Raw genomic sequence first — 18,391 nt, forward strand, 5'->3', positions numbered from 1 at the left:
GTCAGAGGAATCAGGAACAGACTGTAGTCACGTCAGAGGAATCAGGAACAGCTTGTAGTCACGTCAGAGGAATCAGGAACAGACTGTAGTCACGTCAGAGGAATCAGGAACAGACTGTAGTCACGTCAGAGGAATCAGGAACAGACAGTAGTCGCGTCAGAGGAATCAGGAACAGATTGTAGTCGCGTCAGAGGAATCAGGAACAAACTGTAGTCACGTCAGAGGAATCAGGAACAAACTGTAGTCACGTCAGAGGAATCAGGAACAGACAGTAGTCGCGTCAGAGGAATCAGGAACAAACTGTAGTCACGTCAGAGGAATCAGGAACAGACTGTAGTCACGTCAGAGGAATCAGGAACAGACTGTAGTCTCGTCAGAGGAATCAGGAACAGACCGTAGTCGCGTCAGGGGAATCAGGAACAGACCGTAGTCGCGTCAGGGGAATCAGGAACAGACTGTAGTCACGTCAGAGGAATCAGGAACAGACTGTAGTCACGTCAGAGGAATCAGGAACAGACTGTAGTCTCGTCAGAGGAATCAGGAACAGACCGTAGTCGCGTCAGAGGAATCAGGAACAGATTGTAGTCGCGTCAGAGGAATCAGGAACAGACAGTAGTCGCGTCAGAGGAATCAGGAACAAACTGTAGTCACGTCAGAGGAATCAGGAACAGACTGTAGTCACGTCAGAGGAATCAGGAACAGACTGTAGTCACATCAGGGGAATCAGGAACAGACCGTAGTCGCGTCAGAGGAATCAGGAACAGACTGTAGTCTCGTCAGGGGAATCAGATGAAGTGGTTTGTATACCTAATGGAACCCTATTCCCTACATAGTGCACAGAGCCCTGGTCTAAACCTAATGGAACCCTATTCCCTACATAGTGCACAGAGCCCTGGTCTAAACCTAATGGAACCCTATTCCCTACATAGTGCACAGAGCCCTGGTCTAAAGAAGTGCACTATGAAGGGAATTGGGTGCCATTTGGCATCATTACCCTCCTACAGTTTCCTCACAGCTGTTTTATTGACAACCAGTGGAGACCTCAGAGAGTTCGATGCAGGTTAGAGCTTTTCGTTGTGAATGTTGTTCTGGAGGCAGATCTGCAGAGTGGTCACTAGCCGGCACAGCCACAAAGACATGAAATAGGATGTTAACCCTGCCCACACTGCTAACCTTAATGCCTAACCTGTCCACACTGCTAACCTGTCCACACTGCTAACCTGTCCACACTGCTAACCTGTCCACACAGCTAACCTTAATGCCCAACCTGCCCACACTGCTAACCTTAATGCCCAACCTCACATTTTTGTTTTCTCTAATATCTACAATATAGCCAATTCGGACTTTGCAGCTGGCCAAGTTTAATGTCCATAATGAGGAGAGAGGAAAGAGAAGTGTTTGGTCTGGAAGGGCCAGTTAGGGCCCAGATACGGCCCAGATAGGGCCCAGTTAGGGCCCAGTTAGGGCCCAGTCAGGGCCCAGATACGGCCCAGGCAGGGCCCAGTCAGAGCCCAGATACGGCCCAGATACGGCCCAGTTACGGCCCAGTTACGGCCCAGTCAGGGCCCAGATACGGCCCAGATACGGCCCAGTTAGGGCCCAGTCAGGGCCCAGATACGGCCCAGTTAGGGCCCAGATAAGGCTCAGTTACGGCCCAGATACAGCACCTCTGGACAGACAGAGAACAATGACAGCACTACCGCAAAGCCTCGCTGGCACATCATGAACGGACTCACTGCATCTTCCTTTCTTCAATGACTTACGTCTCAATCCCCATGTGTTGTAAAGGAGCGTAGGGGGGCAGGACACCCACTGAGTTCCACTGGGACCGCTCCTCTGTCTCCTCTCCACTGTGTTCGAACAGGGAGGAACAGGGAGGAACAGGGAGACCCCTTGTTCAACGCTCAGATCACTGGAATATTCATCTCTCTGAAGAACAAGGCAGGCCTCACAGTCAACAGAGATATTAAAGACTGTATGAATATAACAGAGATATTACAGTCTTCCCTGTGGCTCAGTTGGTAGAGCATGGTGTGTGCAACGCCAGGGTTGTGGGTTCGATTCCCACGGGGGGCCAGTACAAAAAAAAATGTATGCATTCACTACTGTAAGTCGCTCTGGATAAGAGCGTCTGCTAAAATGTAAATGTACAGACTGTATGAATATAACAGAGATATTATAGACTGTATGAGGTTAGTGTCCTCTTCAGAAACAGACTGTATGAGGTTAGTGTCCTCTTCAGAAACAGACTGTATGAGGTTAGTGTCCTCTTCAGAAACAGACTGTATGAGGTTAGTGTCCTCTTCAGAAACAGACTGTATGAGGTTAGTGTCCTCTTCAGAAACAGGCTTCATAGACTGTATGAGGTTAGTGTCCTCTTCAGAAATAGACTGTATGAGGTTAGTGTCCTCTTCAGAAACAGACTGTATGAGGTTTGTGTCCTCTTGGAGTCATCCTGCTTCTTCAGTCGGTTGCTCTTTCATACCAAACATGAGGTCATTGAAAATACTGTCCTTGCTTCTGGATCTATGCAGAGAGACCTAAAGGTTAGCTAGTTCGCTACAAAGGCAGAGGTTAATGGGAAAAAAATGATATAGTCATTTAAAACAAATGCTAAGTTAGCTAGCTAAGAAATTTGAAAAATGCTAAACAAGAATACACACGAGAAACTAAAAAAGGCTATAATATCTACGCTACTTGCTAGGGTACTTAATGAGTTTGTATGGAGACATTTGCCTTGAGGGATGAAGTAAAAAGCTTGCGACAAGATGTGTAGTCCTCAGTGGTTTAAAGTACTTTAGTAAAAATACTTAAAAGTACTACTTAAGTACTTTAACATCCCTGGTCATTTTTGGGGTATCTATATTTTACTTTACTATTTATATTTTTGACAACTTTTATTTCTAAAGAAAATATTGTACTTTTTACTCCATACATTTTCCCCTGACACCCAAAAGTACTCAGTACTCAGTACACTCATCCCTACTGCCTCTGATCTGGAGGACTCACTAAACACATGCTCTGTTTGTAAGAACAAATTCTTATTTACAATGACTGCCTTGGTGGTGACGTCTGGTTTGCTTAATATAAACAATTTTAAATGATTTATACTTTTACTTTTGATACTTAAGTATAATTTAGCAATTTACATTTACTTTGATATTTAAGTATTTCAAAACAAATACTTTTACTCAAGCAGTATTTTACTGGGTCACTTTCACTTTTACTTGAGTCATTTTCTATTATGGTATCTTTACTTTTACTTACAGGCAAATATTTTTTTTAAAGTTACCTTGTCTGAGAGAGATTTGTGCGGTTATTAAAACGTCATACCAGGGTGAGCCTACACCAAACACAGACCTTATCAAAACATCATACCAGGGTGAGCCTACACCAAACACAGACCTTATCAAAACATCATACCAGGGTGAGCCTACACCAAACACAGACCTTATCAAAACATCACGTCGGGGTGAGCCTACACCAAACACAGACCTTATCAAAACATCATACCAGGGTGAGCCTACACCAAACACAGACCTTATCAAAACATCATACCAGGGTGAGCCTACACCAAACACAGACCTTATCAAAACGTCATACCAGGGTGAGCCTACACCAAACACAGACCTTATCAAAACATCATACCAGGGTGAGCCTACACCAAACACAGACCTTATCAAAACATCACGTCGGGGTGAGCCTACACCAAACACAGACCTTATCAAAACATCACGTCGGGGTGAGCCTACACCAAACACAGACCTTATCAAAACATCACGTCGGGGTGAGCCTACACCAAACACAGACCTTATCAAAACATCACGTCGGGGTGAGCCTACACCAAACACAGACCTTATCAAAACATCACGTCGGGGTGAGACTACACCAAACACAGACCTTATCAAAACATCACGTCGGGGTGAGCCTACACCAAACACAGACCTTATCAAAACATCACGTCGGGGTGAGCCTACACCAAACACAGACCTTATCAAAACATCACGTCGGGGTGAGCCTACACCAAACACAGACCTTATCAAAACATCACGTCGGGGTGAGACTACACCAAACACAGACCTTATCAAAACATCACGTCGGGGTGAGACTACACCAAACACAGACCTTATCAAAACATCACGTCGGGGTGAGACTACACCAAACACAGACCTTATCAAAACATCACGTCGGGGTGAGCCTACACCAAACACAGACCTTATCAAAACATCACGTCGGGGTGAGACTACACCAAACACAGACCTTATCAAAACATCACGTCGGGGTGAGACTACACCAAACACAGACCTTATCAAAACATCACGTCGGGGTGAGACTACACCAAACACAGACCTTATCAAAACATCACGTCGGGGTGAGCCTACACCAAACACAGACCTTATCAAAACATCACGTCGGGGTGAGCCTACACCAAACACAGACCTTATCAAAACATCACGTCGGGGTGAGACTACACCAAACACAGACCTTATCAAAACATCACGTCGGGGTGAGACTACACCAAACACAGACCTTATCAAAACATCACGTCGGGGTGAGACTACACCAAACACAGACCTTATCAAAACATCACGTCGGGGTGAGCCTACACCAAACACAGACCTTATCAAAACATCACGTCGGGGTGAGACTACACCAAACACAGACCTTATCAAAACATCACGTCGGGGTGAGCCTACACCAAACACAGACCTTATCAAAACATCACGTCGGGGTGAGACTACACCAAACACAGACCTTATCAAAACATCACGTCGGGGTGAGACTACACCAAACACAGACCTTATCAAAACATCACGTCGGGGTGAGACTACACCAAACACAGACCTTATCAAAACATCACGTCGGGGTGAGACTACACCAAACACAGACCTTATCAAAACATCACGTCGGGGTGAGACTACACCAAACACAGACCTTATCAAAACATCACGTCGGGGTGAGACTACACCAAACTACACCAAACACCTTATATGAAGTCGTTCTAAAATCCCCAATGCAAAAATTAATGGTGGAAAAACTATTGGAACCAATTTCTGGTGTTACCAATAGGTTTTGGGGCATTATGACTCATAATGTGGTACTCAATAGTGGCACAGATACAGTGATGAGCCCTCCATATATGTCTATGGCCTGTTGTTCACACGTATATCTGCCCTCTTATTGGCTAGAATGGTCCCACCTGATCTCGTCTCCAACCGCCTGCCTTCCATCTTTGAGGACATGGATTTCCATTGTTAGAGCGGTCACTCAAATCTCTTGTCAATATAATAGACACTCTTTGCTTTAGTACAGCAGGCTCCATGTTGTTGATAAAGCGCAGTTTCCCCTCTAGTGGTGAGATGAGTGTAAGTCAAAGATTTTTTATAACTAACCCAAGATAGACCAGAGACTTTCGTTTCCAATGGGAGCAAATGACTCATAGTGGGCTGAACAAACAAGGAGGTGGGCTGAGCCAAGCAAGAGCTAGTGAGATGCTATTGGCGCGTTCTATAATTTATTTGCACATTTGCGTTAGGGAACGCCTATTCGGTGAAGTGCGCGTGTGCAATAACTCAATTCGCCCTTGCCCTCCTAAATAACCCAACTTTTTTTGAAACTTTGGGTAAAGTCTGCAAAACGCAGTCCACTCTGTTTGTTACAGATTTATACTTTTGGAAGAACTGTAATGAAGATCACAAATGTTTAATATTGATGAGAACATTTTCAGAATATCGGTCAAAATTCATTTCACTCCATCTTCTTCTCCCACTGCCGGCCACTAGGCTTCCCCTCATCACCATATTTGGTAGTGAGTGGGAAAAGTCAAACGGATTCTTCATATTTATACATCCGGTGAAATATCTGTCTCATTGTTCCATCTGTGTTGTCGCCGTCAAAAACGGAAATTACGAAATGACGCCGAGAATACAGCAACGTCATCACGTTATTTGTCCTTGTTTAGCGGTTGAGTCTAGAATGGATACGGCTTTTGTCAAATTTATTTTTACTTTTTCGTAGTAGTTTTAGAATAATTTATTACGCAGTTTAGGATAATTAACGAAGCAGGTTAGGATAATTAGGTTAAGGCTAGGAAAAGAGGTAGGTTTAGCTACAATGCAAAAAAAAAGTCTATATACTTACTAATATACGACAATTTGACAAGCCGCTGTATCCCATCTAGGCATGGCCGTGTTTAGCTAGCTAGCTATCTAGCTAGTTGTCCTGTATTTCTTAACCGTTGTCTAATTTTAGCAGCCCGGTTTAACCAGAATATTTGGTCTCGGGAATAAAACAGTAGCACCGATGACCGACTGTGAGGAACTACAAGACGTTTCATGTAGTTTTTACTCTTGAAGAATATGGAGGTAGTGGACAGTCCTCTTAACCTCGTAAGTTAGTTTTCTGTTGCAATATCTAGTAGGCTAACAGGCTAGCTAGCTAACTACATCCCTAGCCTGCCAACGTTAGTTAGCCCCTTGATGTTTTCTCTGTGGTCTCCTAGATTGTTCTCATGTCCAAGGCAAAGTTTTTGTTTTTGTTAGCTAGACAGATATGTTGTGGTTTTTGACTGTATATTAAGTTAGCTAACTGGCTAACGATAGTCAATTTAGCTAGCTAATATTGTAGCTAGTCAACTAGCTAGGTAACGGTAGCTAGCTAAATAAGCTTCCTCCATACATGATACATAACCTAGCTAAAGCTTTATTCTGGAGTAGGTCAAATCATGTATCTAGATAGCAAACGTTGTGTATATATATGTGTGTGTGTATGTATGTATGTATGTATGTGTGTGTGTATATATATGTGTGTGTGTGTGTGTGTGTATATATATGTGTGTGTGTGTGTGTGTGTGTGTGTGTGTATATATATGTGTGTGTGTGTGTGTGTGTGTGTATATATATGTGTGTGTGTGTGTGTGTATATATATATATATGTGTGTGTGTGTATATATATATATATGTGTGTGTGTATATATATATATATGTGTGTGTGTGTATATATATATATATATGTGTGTGTGTATATATATATATATATGTGTGTGTGTGTGTGTATATATAATAATGTGTGTGTGTGTAACATGCAGTAAGCAGCTAGCTAACTAAAGAATGAAACATATTGTGAAAGAGGAACCAGACGAGAAAAGCTTAAAGCCAAAGATAGGTCTTCTCCCTTTATCCCTGCTTTAACTTTTATTAGCTAGTTAGACTCATAGCTAAGAATATAATAATCAATCCTTTAAATGACAGACAGCACATTACCAACATCAAGGTGACACTCTTTTGTTTCGTTCTGACATGAAGTGAACATTTTCTTGCACATATGAAATTAGGACTGATGGGACTTCTCAGATAGGAGACCCTTCTGATAGCCTCTTACCAGCACTTCTATGGTGTAGAAGTACTTTACCGTTTTATCTGGCAGGGCAGGATTTGTGTTCATTTTGTAGGTAAAATGATAAGGCTAATATGAGATCTCTGTCAAAAGCATAAATCATGAATCTCCCTCCACATGTCCTCTCAGGCCCATCAGCAGTCCAGGAAGGCAGAGCGTATGTTGGCAGCTGGTAAATATGAAGAAGCTATTTCCTGCCATGGGAAAGCTGCAGGTCTGTCATCAGTCTACTGAACTTTTCTTTCACCGTTCTGTGAATAATGATACATCTTAGAGATTAACCACATTCTGTATTTCCTGTTTTTGGTTCTTTTTTTTCTTCCATGATGTAAATTGGACATTGAGTTACATTTGACTATTAATTACTGTCAGACTGAAACAACTGGCACACCAACCCACGTCCTCAACTTCCCTTATAGATGTCAGAGCTTTAACAGATTGTGATCTGTGATTAAAACCCATTTGCTCAGTCGTCATCAGGAGAATAATAACTTCTTCCTGTTCTGTATACTGTAGCCTTCTGGGTCGCGGCGGAGTGGCCTTCTGGGTCGCGGCGGAGTAGCCTTCTGGGTCGCGGCGGAGTAGCCTTCTGGGTCGCGGCGGAGTAGCCTTCTGGGTCGCGGCGGAGTGGCCTTCTGGGTCGCGGCGGAGTGGCCTTCTGGGTCGCGGCGGAGTGGCCTTCTGGGTCGCGGCGGAGTGGCCTTCTGGGTCGCGGCGGAGTGGCCTTCTGGGTCGCGGCGGAGTAGCCTTCTGGGTCGCGGCGGAGTGGCCTTCTGGGTCGCGGCGGAGTGGCCTTCTGGGTCGCGGCGGAGTGGCCTTCTGGCCACTGGGTCGCGGCGGAGTGGCCTTCTGGGTCGCGGCGGAGTGGCCTTCTGGGTCGCGGCGGAGTGGCCTTCTGGGGAGTGGCCTTCTGGGTCGCAGCGGAGTAGCCTTCTGGGTCGCGGCGGAGTAGCCTTCTGGGGAGTGTCCTTCTGGGGAGTGTCCTTCTGGGGAGTGTCCTTCTGGGGAGTGTCCTTCTGGGGAGTGGCCTTCTGGGGAGTGGCCTTCTGGGTCGCGGCGGAGTGGCCTTCTGGGTCGCGGCGGAGTGGCCTTCTGGGTCGCGGCGGAGTGGCCTTCTGGGTCGCGGCGGAGTGGCCTTCTGGGTCGCGGCGGAGTGGCCTTCTGGGTCGCGGCGGAGTAGCCTTCTGGGGAGTGTCCTTCTGGGGAGTGTCCTTCTGGGGAGTAGCCTTCTGGGGAGTGGCCTTCTGGGTCGCGGCGGAGTGGCCTTCTGGGTCGTGGCGGAGTGGCCTTCTGGGTCGCGGCGGAGTGGCCTTCTGGGTCGCGGCGGAGTGGCCTTCTGGGGAGTGGCCTTCTGGGTCGCGGCGGAGTAGCCTTCTGGGTCGCGGCGGAGTGGCCTTCTGGGTCGTGGCGGAGTGGCCTTCTGGGTCGCGGCGGAGTAGCCTTCTGGGTCGCGGCCTTCTGGGGAGTGGCCTTCTGGGGAGTGGCCTTCTGGGGAGTAGCCTTCTGGGTCGCGGCGGAGTGGCCTTCTGGGTCGTGGCCTTCTGGGTCGTGGCCTTCTGGGGAGTAGCCTTCTGGGGAGTAGCCTTCTGGGGAGTAGCCTTCTGGGGAGTGTCCTTCTGGGGAGTGGCCTTCTGGGGAGTGTCCTTCTGGGGAGTGGCCTTCTGGGGAGTGGCCTTCTGGGGAGTGGCCTTCTGGGGAGTGTCCTTCTGGGGAGTGTCCATCTGGGGAGTGTCCTTCTGGGGAGTAGCCTTCTGGGGAGTGGCCTTCTGGGGAGTGTCCTTCTGGGGAGTGTCCTTCTGGGGAGTGTCCTTCTGGGGAGTGGCCTTCTGGGGAGTGTCCTTCTGGGGAGTAGCCTTCTGCGGCGCGGCGGAGTCACGTTCAGGAGGGTTTAGGAGCGTTGTGGAGGGTTGAGTGTTCTCTCTATGTGTGCCAGTTCAGTCTCCAGGGAAATCAGGGCAAAATAAACACGTCCTAGGAGAATCTGATGTGATACAAAAGTTATATCAGCTAACAACCCCAATGTCTGACAGGCTGTGTGTCACGGGGCCGGTGCCTGACAGACTAAAGACTACACAGAGATGACGTAACAGATAGTGAGAACATTATGAGAAGTGTTGTCTGCTCTGTTTGCAACACTAATAAAGAAGCTAACAGTAGAAGCTAAACTGGGTGATCTGAATGTCATTCTGCCCAGGAAGACTGTGGGCTGTTTATAATGCAGTCATTACTCTGTTATGCTCAAGATAGAGATACTAGGCTGATATTAAACGGGTCATCTGTGTGTGTTGCAGAGCTGCTGAGGGAAGCCATGAAGTTAACGGAGTGTGAACAGGTGAGACTGGGGTTCAGTAGGGTGTTGTGGTGTATTGTGGGACGGATGGAGGGAATATTGACCAAACGTCCGTCAATGTTGACCAATATTTAGTTCTGTCTTTGGTTATTTGAATAAAGGATGCCATGTTACAGTCGTGGTGAGGTGTTGAGTCATGTTGTAGTTGTAGTGGGGTGTTGAGTCATGTCCCAGTGAGGTGTTGAGTCATGTCCCAGTGAGGTGTTGAGTCATGTCCCAGTGAGGCCTGTCTGTCTCCTCCAGGCTGGTTTGTCCATGGCGCTCCAGAGGGACAGCCACGTGAAGCAGCAGCGTCTTATTGAGGAGAAGAGGACCAGACAGGAGGGCAAGCCCATGGTCCTCCAGATCCACCCCTCTACCGACCAGCCCCCCGGCCTCGTGACCGACCAGCCCCCCGGCCTCGTGACCGACCAGCCCCCGCGCCACCCAGAGAGGGAGTACGACACCTGGCTGTACCTCCTGAAGAACAAGGGTTCCCCTCCTCCCCCGACACCGTGCCCCGGCAGCAAGGCCCACAAGGACGACAAGACACGTCTGGAAGAGCAGCAGACCACTATCGTTAACCTGCGGCGTCACATTGATCATCTGCTGGAAGAGAACGACAAACTGTCCCGGGACAACCAGCGCCTGCGAGGGGAGAACGTCCGTCTGAAGAGGGACGCAGCGGACAAAGACTTACTGGAGAAATCAGAGCTTTGGGTTCTGCCTCAGTCAGAGGAGAGGAAGAACAAAGATATCTCCATACCTAACCTGCCACCTCTGGAGATGCCCACCCAGGACATCTCTCTGGACGACCTGCCTGCCCTGGAGCTCCCCGAGGACATCCAGCACGAGCTGCAGGCGTTGCTGGACAGAGACAACAAGCTGTGATGAGACAGGCGGACAGACAAGAGACCCCAGTCCAGTCCTAACTAACTAAAGGAAGCCTCTCTACAGAGAGACTGTCCAGACTAGACTGGAAGAAAGCTGGCAAATGTCAATAAAAGTGTTTGTTTGGTCGGTGGCCTCAGCCACTAGATAGCAAACACAAATGGTCACAGTGACAAGTTGGTCAAGGTCATTTCTCCTTGTTCTGTCTGTCTCCTCAGTGTCTCTACTACTGGGTACTACATCTCACACACACACACGCACACTATTCACACACAATAACAACAAACTCTTTGCAGAAATTGTGCCTTTGAAAATGTCTGAAATGAAGTGAAAAGGGAGTGACTGTCTTCAGTGATCTCTCTGCTTTGATAACAGGCCTCTATATCTGTTGGCCCTGACTGGTTGTCCCTCTGATACCCACCAGGGATGACCCTCTGATACCCACCAGGGATGACCCTCTGATACCCACCAGGGATGACATACTGACCCTCTGATACCCACCAGGGATGACCCTCTGATACCCACCAGGGATGACATACTGACCCTCTGATACCCACCAGGGATGACCCTCTGATACCCACCAGGGATGACATACTGACCCTCTGATACCCACCAGGGATGACCCTCTGATACCCACCAGGGACGACCCTCTGATACCCACCAGGGATGACATACTGACCCTCTGATACCCACCAGGGATGACGTACTGGCCCTCTGATACCCACCAGGGATGACATACTGACCCTCAGATACCCACCAGGGATGACCCTCTGATACCCACCAGGGATGACCCTCTGATACCCACCAGGGATGACATACTGACCCTCTGATACCCACCAGGGACGACCCTCTGATACACACCAGGGACGACCCTCTGATACCCACCAGGGATGACCCTCTGATACCCACCAAGGATGACATACTGACCCTCTGATACCCACCAAGGATGACAGACTGACCCTCTGATACCCACCAGTGATGACAGACTGACCCTCTGATACCCACCAGGGATGATAACAGGCCTCTATATCTGGAGGCCCTGACTGGTTGTCCCTCTGATACCCACCAGGGATGACCCTCTGATACCCACCAGGGATGACATACTGACCCTCTGATACCCACCAGGGATGACATACTGACCCTCTAATACCCACCAGGGATGACCCTCAGATACCCACCAGGGATGACCCTCAGATACCCACCAGAGATGACCCTCAGATACCCAACAGGGATGACCCTCAGATACCCACCAGGGATGACATACTGACCCTCTGATACCCACCAGGGATGACCCTCTGATACCCACCAGGGATGACATACTGACCCTCTGATACCCACCAGGGATGACCCTCAGATACCCACCAGGGATGACAGACTGACCCTCTGATACCCACCAGGGATGACCCTCTGATACCCACCAGGGATGACCCTCAGATACCCACCAGGGATGACCCTCAGATACCCACCAGGGATGACATACTGACCCTCTGATACCCACCAGGGATGACCCTCTGATACCCACCAGGGATGACAGACTGACCCTCTGATACCCACCAGGGATGACCCTCAGATACCCACCAGGGATGACAGACTGACCCTCTGATACCCACCAGGGATGACCCTCTGATACCCACCAGGGATGACCCTCAGATACCCACCAGGGATGACCCTCAGATACCCACCAGGGATGACATACTGACCCTCTGATACCCACCAGGGATGACAGACTGACCCTCTGATACCCACCAGGGATGACGTACTGACCCTCTGATACCCACCAGGGATGACCCTTTAATACCCACCAGGGATGACAGACTGACCTTCTGATACCCACCAGGGATGACCCTTTAATACTTACCAGGGATGCCAGACTGACCCTCTGATACCCACCAGGGATGACAGACTGACCCTCAGATACCCACCAGCGATGACCCTCAGATACCCACCAGGGATGACATACTGACCCTCTAATACCCACCAGGGATGACCCTCAGATACCCACCAGGGATGACCCTCAGATACCCACCAGGGATGACCCTCAGATACCCACCAGGGATGACATACTGACCCTCTGATACCCACCAGGGATGACCCTCTGATACCCACCAGGAATGACCCTCTGATACCCACCAAGGATGACCCTCTGATACCCACCAGGGATGACATACTGACCCTCTGATACCCACCAGGGATGACATACTGACCCTCTGATACCCACCAGGGATGACCCTCTGATACCCACCAGGGATGACATACTGACCCTCTGATACCCACCAGGGATGACCCTCTGATACCCACCAGGGATGACCCTCTGATACCCACCAGGGATGACCCTCTGATACCCACCAGGGATGACCCTCTGATACCCACCAGGGATGACCCTCTGATACCCACCAGGGATGACCCTCAGATACCCACCAGGGATGACATACTGACCCTCTGATACCCACCAGGGATGACAGACTGACCCTCTGATACCCACCAGGGATGACCCTCTGATACCCACCAGGGATGACATACTGACCCTCTGATACCCACCAGGGATGACCCTCTGATACCCACCAGGGATGACCCTCTGATACCCACCAGGGATGACATACTGACCCTCTGATACCCACCAGGGATGACAGACTGACCCTCTGATACCCACCAGGGATGACCCTCTGATACCCACCAGGGATGACCCTCTGATACCCACCAGGGATGACCCTCTGATACCCACCAGGGATGACAGACTGACCCTCTGATACCCACCAGGTATGACCCTCTGATACCCACCAGGGATGACATACTGACCCTCTGATACCCACCAGGGATGACCCTCTGATACCCACCAGGGATGACCCTCTGATACCCACCAGGGATGACCCTCTGATACCCACCAGGGATGACATACTGACCCTCTGATACCCACCAGGGATGACAGACTGACCCTCTGATACCCACCAGGGATGACCCTCTGATACCCACGAGGGATGACCCTCTGATACCCACCAGGGATGACCCTCTGATACCCACCAGGGATGACCCTCTGATACCCACCAGGGATGACCCTCTGATACCCACCAGGGATGACATACTGACCCTCTGATACCCACCAGGGACGACATACTGACCCTCTGATACCCACCAGGGATGACATACTGACCCTCTGATACCCACCAGGGATGACCCTCTGATACCCACCAGGGATGAGATACTGACCCTCTGATACCCACCAGGGATGACCCTCTGATACCCACCAGGGATGACCCTCTGATACCCACCAGGGATGACCCTCTGATACCCACCAGGGACGACCCTCTAATACCCACCAGGGATGACCCTCAGATACCCACCAGGGATGACCCTCAGATACCTACCAGGGATGACCCTCTGATACCCACCAGGGATGAGATACTGACCCTCTGATACCCACCAGGGATGACATACTGACCCTCTGATACCCACCAGGGATGACCCTCTGATACCCACCAGGGATGACATACTGACCCTCTGATACCCACCAGGGATGACCCTCTGATACCCACCAGGGATAACCCTCTGATACCCACCAGGGATGACCCTCTGATACCCACCAGGGATGACCCTCAGATACCCACCAGGGATGACAGACTGACCCTCTGATACCCACCAGGGATGACCCTCTGATACCCACCAGGGATGACCCTCTGATACCCACCAGGGATGACCCTCTGATACCCACCAGGGATGACCCTCTGATACCCACCAGGGATGACCCTCTGATACCCACCAGGGATGACATACTGACCCTCTGATACCCACCAGGGACGACCCTCTGATAACCACCAGGGATGACAGACTGACCCACCAGGGATGACAGACTGACCCACCAGGGGGCAGACAGCCGCTGCAGTGGAGCCTCTATGGAGCCTTACCTCCATCCACAGTGTGTGAGTGTTGTTGTGTTGTGCCCCACCAGCTGTCTGTCAGATATCCAGTGGAGACGTCTGCGTGGGGAGAGTGAGGTTGCAAAACTCCAGGAACTTTCCAGAAAACCTGGTTGGACGCTTCCGGATTATTCTGCTTATTCCCGGGAAACTTCGTACCAGGATTTCTGGGTAATTTATTTAAGGTTTCCGTAATTCTGCAGCCCTCGTAGAGAATAGTATCTCTGAGTGAACCTGTACTTTAAATCCTGACCTTTCCTTCATCCTCATCACCAACAACATGTGAAGGATGTTGAGTTTAGATTTTAATGGTGAATGGTGTGTTTGTCCATAAACCCTTCAATGCAACGTTTTTTTTTTGTTTCTTTTGGCATTTTAAATGTTTCTTAATAAATGAAAACAAGCGTAGAACCTCGTAACTTTTAATTTGCCTAAACGGAGAAGGACAACTGCTTGAGGGGGGGTCCGTTTTTATTTTTTTAATTTCTGTTCTTGTCGAGATCATAGACACACGTCTGTATACGTCATTGGTCTAGAGATCTGGGTAGAGGTGTCTCCGTTTGGATAATAGAGATACCGAACCTCAGCAATAACAACCGTCTGTATTCCCTGTTTCACTGGGCTCTGGCTATGCAGACAACACTCCTCCTTCGCCTGGTCCCAGATGTGTTTGGCAAAGACGAAGAGTTCACGAACGGATCTGAGACCAGGCTACATTCTCCTCTGGCTGTCTGTAACAGGAGGAAAGTCCCTCCAGCAGTATGAATTGTTTCTTTTCGTAGTGTCTCCAATTCAGGACATGGTGCTCTGGAAGGGGACTGTCTCCAATTCAGGACATGGTGCTCTGGGAGAGGACTGTCTCCAATTCAGGACATGGTGCTCTGGGAGAGGACTGTCTCCATTCAGGACATGGTGCTCTGGAAGGGGACTGTCTCCATTCAGGACATGGTGCTCTGGGAGAGGACTGTCTCCATTCAGGACATGGTGCTCTGGGAGAGGACTGTCTCCATTCAGGACATGGTGCTCTGGGAGAGGACTGTCTCCATTCAGGACATGGTGCTCTGGGAGAGGACTGTCTCCATTCAGGACATGGTGCTCTGGGAGAGGACTGTCTCCATTCAGGACATGGTGCTCTGGGAGAGGACTGTCTCCAATTCAGGACATGGTGCTCTGGGAGGGGACTGTCTCCAATTCAGGACATGGTGCTCTGGGAGAGGACTGTCTCCAATTCAGGACCTGGTGCTCTGGAAGGGGACTGTCTCCAATTCAGGACATGGTGCTCTGGGTGAGGACTGTCTCCATTCAGGACATGGTGCTCTGGGAGAGGACTGTCTCCAATTCAGGACATGGTGCTCTGGGAGAGGACTGTCTCCATTCAGGACATGGTGCTCTGGGAGAGGACTGTCTCCAATTCAGGACATGGTGCTCTGGGTGAGGACTGTCTCCATTCAGGACATGGTGCTCTGGAAGAGGACTGTCTCCATTCAGGACATGGTGCTCTGGGAGAGGACTGTCTCCATTCAGGACATGGTGCTCTGGAAGAGGACTGTCTCCATTCAGGACATGGTGCTCTGGGAGAGGACTGTCTCCATTCAGGACATGGTGCTCTGGGAGAGGACTGTCTCCATTCAGGACATGGTGCTCTGGGTGAGGACTGTCTCCATTCAGGACATGGTGCTCTGGGAGAGGACTGTCTCCAATTCAGGACATGGTGCTCTGGGAGAGGACTGTCTCCATTCAGGACATGGTGCTCTGGGTGAGGACTGTCTCCATTCAGGACATGGTGCTCTGGGTGAGGACTGTCTCCATTCAGGACATGGTGCTCTGGGTGAGGACTGTCTCCATTCAGGACATGGTGCTCTGGAAGAGGACTGTCTCCATTCAGGACATGGTGCTCTGGAAGAGGACTGTCTCCATTCAGGACATGGTGCTCTGGAAGAGGACTGTCTCCATTCAGGACATGGTGCTCTGGAAGAGGACTGTCTCCATTCAGGACATGGTGCTCTGGAAGAGGACTGTCTCCATTCAGGACATGGTGCTCTGGGAGAGGACTGTCTCCATTCAGGACATGGTGCTCTGGAAGAGGACTGTCTCCATTCAGGACATGGTGCTCTGGGAGAGGACTGTCTCCATTCAGGACATGGTGCTCTGGGAGAGGACTGTCTCCATTCAGGACATGGTGCTCTGGAAGAGGACTGTCTCCATTCAGGACATGGTGCTCTGGGAGAGGACTGTCTCCATTCAGGACATGGTGCTCTGGGAGAGGACTGTCTCCATTCAGGACATGGTGCTCTGGAAGAGGACTGTCTCCATTCAGGACATGGTGCTCTGGAAGAGGACTGTCTCCATTCAGGACATGGTGCTCTGGGAGAGGACTGTCTCCATTCAGGACATGGTGCTCTGGAAGAGGACTGTCTCCATTCAGGACATGGTGCTCTGGAAGAGGACTGTCTCCATTCAGGACATGGTGCTCTGGAAGAGGACTGTCTCCATTCAGGACATGGTGCTCTGGGAGAGGACTGTCTCCATTCAGGACATGGTGCTCTGGAAGAGGACTGAAATCATACTCTATTCCCCATGTTGGGCACTACTTCATACCAGGACCCATAGGACCTTGGCCACTCTGCATGGAGAAGCCGTCAACTTTTCTCCATCCGTCTCTAGACCAGTTTCCCAGAGGTGAGGTACCACGTGGACTTACACTAGATACATCTCTAGTTTAATTTGTACTGTAATCACTAAGTTGTTGATTTGTGTAACAACAAACCACACAAATAACATTTCAGGTAACTTTTTGTTTTGCTTGATTCTGTTGAAATATGCAGAATGGATGGAATTCATTGTGTAGCAGTGTGAATCCAGGTGTGTAATCCAGGTGTGTAATACAGGGCATTCGTAAAGTATTCACACCCTTCGACTTTTTACCACATTTTGTTACATTACATCCTTATTCTAAAATGTATTCAATCTTTTTTTCCCCCTCAATCTACAGACAATACCCCATTATGACAAAGTAAATGTTTTATTTTAGAAAATGTATAAAAAATAAACTGAAATATTCAGACCCTTTACTCAGTTGAAGCACCTTTGGCAGCGATTACAGCCTCAAGTCTTCTTGGGTATGACGCTACAAGCTTGGTACACCTGTATTTGGGGAGTTTCTCCCTGCAGATCGGATGGGGGAGCGTCACTATACAGCTATTTTCAGGTCTCTCCAGAGATGTTCGATCGGGTTCAAGTCCGGGCTCTGGCTGGGCCACTCAAAGACATTCAGAGACATGACCCGAAGCCACTCCTGCGTTGTCTTGGCTGTGTGCTTAGGGTCGTTGTCCTGTTGGAAGGTGAACCTTCGCCCCAGTCTGAGGTCCTGAGCAGGTTTTCATCAAGGATCTCTTTGTACTTTGCTCCTTTCATCTTTCCCTCGATCCTGACTAGTCTCCCAGTCCCTGCCGCTGAAAAACATCTCCACAACATGCTGCCACCACCATGCTTCACCGTAGGGATGGTTCCAGATTTCCTCTAGACGTGACTCTTGGCATTCAGGCCAGAGAATCTTGTTTATCATGGTCTGAGAGTCCTTTAGGTGCCTTTTACTGAGGAGTGGCTTCTGTCTGGCCACTCTACCATAAAGGCCTGTTTGGGGAAGTGCTGCAGAGATGGTTGTCCTTCTGGAAGGTTCTCCCATCTCCACAGAGGAACTCTGGAGCTCTGTCAGAGTGACCATCAGGTTCTTGGTCACCTCCCTGACCAAGGTCTTTCTCCCCCGATTGCTCAGTTTGGTCGGGCGACCAGCTCTAGGAAGAGTCTTGGTGGTTCTGAACTTCCATTTAAGAATGATGGAGGCCACTGTGTTCTTGGGGACCTT

The 18,391-nt window shown here is 49.4% G+C and overlaps 1 protein-coding gene across 1 annotated transcript; it reads left to right on the top strand.

Annotated features, from left to right (window-relative positions):
- The first annotated feature begins 5,991 nt into the window (after positions 1-5,991).
- Positions 5,992-10,788, top strand: LOC115189550 (nuclear receptor-binding factor 2). Its single transcript, XM_029748176.1, has 4 exons — positions 5,992-6,389; positions 7,525-7,609; positions 9,687-9,727; positions 9,989-10,788. The coding sequence occupies exons 1-4, from the start codon at positions 6,360-6,362 to the stop codon at positions 10,613-10,615; spliced, it is 783 nt and encodes a 260-aa protein (XP_029604036.1). The 5' UTR covers positions 5,992-6,359; the 3' UTR covers positions 10,616-10,788.
- The last annotated feature ends 7,603 nt before the right edge of the window (positions 10,789-18,391 follow it).

Source organism: Salmo trutta, unplaced genomic scaffold (assembly GCF_901001165.1).
Source record: "Salmo trutta unplaced genomic scaffold, fSalTru1.1, whole genome shotgun sequence".
Lineage (NCBI taxonomy): Eukaryota > Metazoa > Chordata > Actinopteri > Salmoniformes > Salmonidae > Salmo > Salmo trutta.